This window comes from Austrofundulus limnaeus, unplaced genomic scaffold, assembly GCF_001266775.1.
Source record: "Austrofundulus limnaeus strain Quisiro unplaced genomic scaffold, Austrofundulus_limnaeus-1.0 Scaffold605, whole genome shotgun sequence".
NCBI lineage: Eukaryota > Metazoa > Chordata > Actinopteri > Cyprinodontiformes > Rivulidae > Austrofundulus > Austrofundulus limnaeus.
In genome coordinates this window covers 50,781-56,062 of record NW_013953007.1, presented here as the reverse complement: position 1 = coordinate 56,062, position 5,282 = coordinate 50,781, and the positions used below count along the sequence as shown (strand labels likewise).

Genomic DNA, 5,282 nt, shown 5'->3' with positions numbered 1-5,282 from the left:
GGGACCAACACTCCACCCCCCCCAGAGCCACCCTGACCCCCAAATCTCAACCCCAGCCCCATAGCCGGCCCGCCACCCAGAGAGGCCACCGTTCCCCAGCAAGGACGACCCAGCCAAGAGCGCCCAGCCAACCGCATTTTTTTATTTCTGAATAAGACCAGAGATAATGGATACGTTCAAGTTCAAGGACTGAAATTCAGTGAACTACTCAGAAAGTCACTACAAAAAGCTACAGAGCAGTTTGAAGAATTATATCAAAAACTCATGTTTGTCATTAGCTCCTCCTAACCCAGACAAAAGTATTCTAATCATTGTATATTCTGTGCTATCACTGAGGAACAACTTACCAAGTCCTCCTAAATAAGGGCTTATTGCAGTCCATGCTCCAATGCTGCCTAAACGCATCTTCTGACCGATGGCGAGCTCCATGTAGAACAAGGGCACACCCTCCAGAAGCAGCATGAGGAGGTATGGTATCAAGAACCCTCCTGAAAGAGACAAAATATTCAAACTGAGAAGAAAAACTACAAAAATATAAACAGTACAATTCAAGAAAGAAGCTTGAATAAAAAAAACAACAGACTTTAAGCCCTGAACACAGAGAGAGGTTTATTATACACACATTTACAAATCAAGGGATTTACATTTCTGACTTTTCTGGGACTAATTTGTCTCCATGTATGACCTGCATGTGACAAGCACATCAACGCTTTCTATTAAAACTGTAAAAACTCACAACCTATGACGGATTTCTCCTCCACACACACACCACTCTTAAAAACAAGCAATCTGAAAGGATCAAATGGGTCAAAGTACAAACTGCTACAAAGCTCTTATMCAGGGAGTTATTGAATGAAATAAACAGTATAAAGCAAGAGACAAACACATATTTCTCCATTATTTTCCTTTTTCATAAACAATAATGAAATGTTAACAGAAGACCATTAAATAAACTGAAGTAGAGTTTCAGGGTGGATGTGTGTAACGAGTGGTTATTTGAGCTGCTGTTGCTTTTCTGTCATCTCTTAYCTGTCTGCCCATTCTCCACTCCCCTAACAAAGCTGTTCTTGTCCACCCAACTGCAGCTCACTGAATTTTTTCTTTTTATGGATTGTTCTCTTTAGGAGTGTCTGAATCAGAGAACATTTTTCATCGTGAATGACCAACAAGTGAGGAACCTGGTGCTTCTGTATGATAATCAGGAAATTAAAGCTAAATTAGCTTATGATGAAAGATAAATTAGCTTCTGGATGAAATGCTTTCTTTGGAAATATTTTTAAATTAAAGTTGTTTTAAGACGGCAGCAACTCCCACTGGTCTTGGTTCGACTCAAATTAGGTGTTAGATATTCAGTTCAGTCAGAATTTAATTATTTCTCCATTCAGAGTGCAATCTATAGCAGGTAAGATATGAATTGTTCATAACATCTCCACAGAACCCCACTTCACCAAATCCACACTATTCCTTTAATTTTTATATAACAGACATTTATGAAGTATGTTAAAATAAAACCATAAAAAGATGAATCTGTAAAAGAATGCTGAGTCAGCATATTTTTCACCTCCTAATTTTTTTCATACAGTTTTTGAAACCATACTTTCATGCTGTTTTGACCATTAATACTGTATGTGTGTTTGGCTCAGTCAGGAATAGTGTGCTATAGCTTTAAGTTTTTGAAACTTGATAATTTTCTAAATATTTTATTTTATTTAAAATAAAATTCTCCATAACTCTTTAAAATCAACTTTCTCTCATGTTTTTTTTTTGCTACTTTTAGCTTTTAATTACCATTTTTGCTACTTTTAGATACAGTTGTGATGATTTTAGCTTCTGTTCTGTTCAGCTCGTTTTAGTTTTTATAGTTCAGTTTAATGTTAGCAATTGTTAGCAGTCATTCAGCAATCACCTCTCATTTTTATATTAAACGCACTTTCTTTAAATTTCAGCCCTGTCCTCTGGTCAGATATCAGGAACAGCAAAAATATTTTTATCAGTCTTTTTTTTTTCTTTGATTGCCTAAAGTTTGGCAGTTTTCTGGTTCAGAGAAAGTCGTTCCAGAGCAGTGAGGTTCATTTTGTGCTGACTCAGCAGATGATGCATTAAGGAATGAGGTTGGAGCACCACACTGAAGCCAAAGTTGAATGAACTGRAAAAAAAAAAGTTTTTCCTTCTTTAATATCTATAACCCAGCTCTGAATTTGTCCTGATGATTCAACATATCAGAGCTTTTTCTTCACGTTTGCTCATGACTCAAGATTAATACTCTAGAGTTATTAAACTTTTCAAGAACTGAAAACCCAGTGATTTGGGGTGTCACGTTTTATTTTGAATAAGTTATAAATGAAAAAAAAAAACATTTTATTTAGAGCTATTAGTTATTTCCATCGGACAGCTACTTTATCTCTGTTAAGTAGTTAAGTATTCATTATTTAAATATATATTAATTATTATTCTCATTTGGATCAGAAGAGAAAACCTGTGGAAACTGACWCACTTTCTTCTTCCTCTTTGAATTTCTCAGTCATCCCTATAATTCAACCCAAAAGTCTGAGGCGGCGCCCACCAAACAATACAACACAGCAATACAATTCTCAATACAAATCTCCAACAATACAGTACGGAGTTTCCAGAAATCCTCTTCAGACAAGTCTAAGAGATTTTGGCAGTATGCTGGGTCTTTGTAGGAGTCTGGCATTCAGTCACAATTTGTAAAGAGATCAGGCCCAGGAATGCAGGGCAACAACAAGAGGAACTCAAGAACCAAAATATGTAACGATCTCAAAAACAAACACAAAATAAAAAGTTGGCACAACAGCAAAAGGACTCAATTTCGAGGAAAAACTGAGCAGAAGCAGACAGGATATGGAAACACATAGACGAATGAAAACAGAGAGATTGTTTGGGTTGGGGCTGAGGAGGAAAGAGGAGACGGGTGTTTAAATAGCGAACAGGTGCAGGTGGGTATGGCAAGACTGAGGAGGCCAGACTGACAGAGAAAAAAATACTGATGATGATGAAAACACTGGGGAATAAGGAAAATACAGAAACAAACAAAACACACATAAAAAACACTCACAGCAACAAAGCAACTAGTTTCTATAGAGGTAAAATTGTCATATAATGAAGCCTGATGCCACAGCAGGTCTTCAAGCTCAGATCTGATGTTTATTTGTTAATGTTCTGATTTAAAAGTGACCTCTGTGAGACTCCAACAGTCCTGAAGCAGACGAAGATGTGAGGTCACGCAGCACGCTGTGTTTACAGGAGAAATAGGGATGCTACATGTTAGCATGTTAGCATGTGTGGGTCCATTCTGAAGCTGTTGTCCAATCAGAGCCACTAAATTATTATCTGTGATTGTTTGGTCCAGTGTTTTCATTTGATCTACCTGCTTCCTGTCTGCTCAGGAGCAGAGGGTCTCTTCTGAAAGAAACAAACTCAAGTCCACTGTTAGCATCAGATGTTGGCGTCTCAGTCTTCAGGACACGATGAAGAAAGTTTAAAAGATGAAGMAGCTGAACTTCTGTAACTGAAGACCAGCCCTGAACTTTAAGGTGCAGGACGTTGGGTTTGATCAAATGAAAATCTGGATGGATCGTTCTACCACAGCCTCATTGAGACCTGACTGTTCAGACTGAGGTCACTTTGAAAGACATCAGATATGTATCTGATTGAGTCCCACAAATAAAAAAGATAAAAACAAACACTGATCTGTCATATTAAGACTGTCATTTAAAAAATCAGCTGTAGGTCATATCTGTGCAAAAAAAAACTTTAAATCCAAATAAATTAAATGTTTTTACCATAATTAATGCTAAAAAATTTACAATAATGATAAACGACTAAAAGCAGTAGGTAGTAGCTTGTTTATATTTTTATTATGTCCATATTTAACAGAATTATTAGCAAATAGCTGGAGTCAGAATGTTTTGAAGCACGTTTTGGTGCTTAATATTGCGATGACTATATGATTTGCGATAAATGAACAAATACCAAATGCATAATTAGTTTTGATGTCTTTCTGCTCTGGATTCAGAGCAAAAAAAAAAACATTTAAAAATATATATTTTTCATTCCAAAATGATTTTTTATGAAGGGATCCATCCAATTGGCCAAATACATTAAGGGCTCTATTTGATCGGTGAAATACTTCAAACTTCAAACATCCATCTGAGTGACAAAACTCGAAAATGCAAACTTTTGAGCCAACCATTTATTGCAGTTTATGCAGTTGTTGTGATATGCATATTGCACAGGCWGTTATCGCGATGACGATGAATTTTTGATATATTGTGCAGCCCTAATCCACAGTGTCACTGGGTTGGACGAGGCCTACCGGCCCTATTGTGTACCTCTGTGTAAAGAGCGTCTGCATTACTATGTGTTGATYGACATATTTAACCTGTAGATTACAGCTTTGCTTCATCACTTTGTGCCTTTACGACCCATCAGAGAAAGGTTTTTGCTATCATGTGAATGTGTAATATTTATTTTCACATAAACACTGAACATGCTCAGGTCAACAGAGTCACCAACAAGAGTGTCCTGACCTCCAACAGTGTTTCACCCTGTCTCCACTGTCCACAACAAACATCAACTTGATCATGCAGCTGAGTAATAAGCTGACTGGAAAACACCAACAGCTGGTGATGAATCTGTACAGACTAGACCCAGGGTCTTAATATTAGACTTGGAAACCAGCAGAGGACTGAAGTCACCTGTTCAGCTGTTTAAAAAACTGTGCTGTCATTTTATTTAGATTTTCTTTAAAATTTTTCAAATTTTGTTTTATAGTAGTATCGTTTTCTTCAAATGTTCCTGTAAAACCAAAGAATTGTTGAATAGAAGTTGTCTACATACACTTTATTTTTCACTTGTAGTGCCATATATGTCCTACTGCGTAGAGGTTTGGGGTAATGTTTATAAAACCAATAGATCCCAGAGTTTCCCCTAGGAAATTGGTCTTTGCGGGGGGGGGGGGGGTGTACTTGTTTTATAAAAACATAAATTTACGTGACTCACCTGCGATTATGGTAATACGTTTACACATACATGAATATTTAATTGCCTAACTACATCCTAGTTAAGGACTCCTCATGATAATTATCAATAAAATTATTATTGATAATAAATGATCAGAACTGTGTGCAGCAGATGATCTGAGTCCAGAGTTCTCAGTTTGAAACCTTCTGGAGCTCTTCTGTGGGACTCTAGGTGTGACAGAGTGTGGATGGTTGATTGTCTCTTTTGTGTCCCTGATGGAGACTGGAGACCTGTCCAGG

The 5,282-nt window shown here is 37.1% G+C and overlaps 1 protein-coding gene across 1 annotated transcript in view; it reads right to left on the bottom strand.

Moving 5' to 3' along the window:
- slc6a20 (solute carrier family 6 member 20) overlaps nt 1–5,282 on the bottom strand; it is a 23,780-nt gene that overhangs the window by 13,658 nt on the left and 4,840 nt on the right. Inside the window, exon 2 of the mRNA XM_014026974.1 lies at nt 348–488. Coding sequence (XP_013882428.1) covers nt 348–488 — 141 coding nt within the window. The remainder of the gene's footprint in view (nt 1–347; nt 489–5,282) is intronic.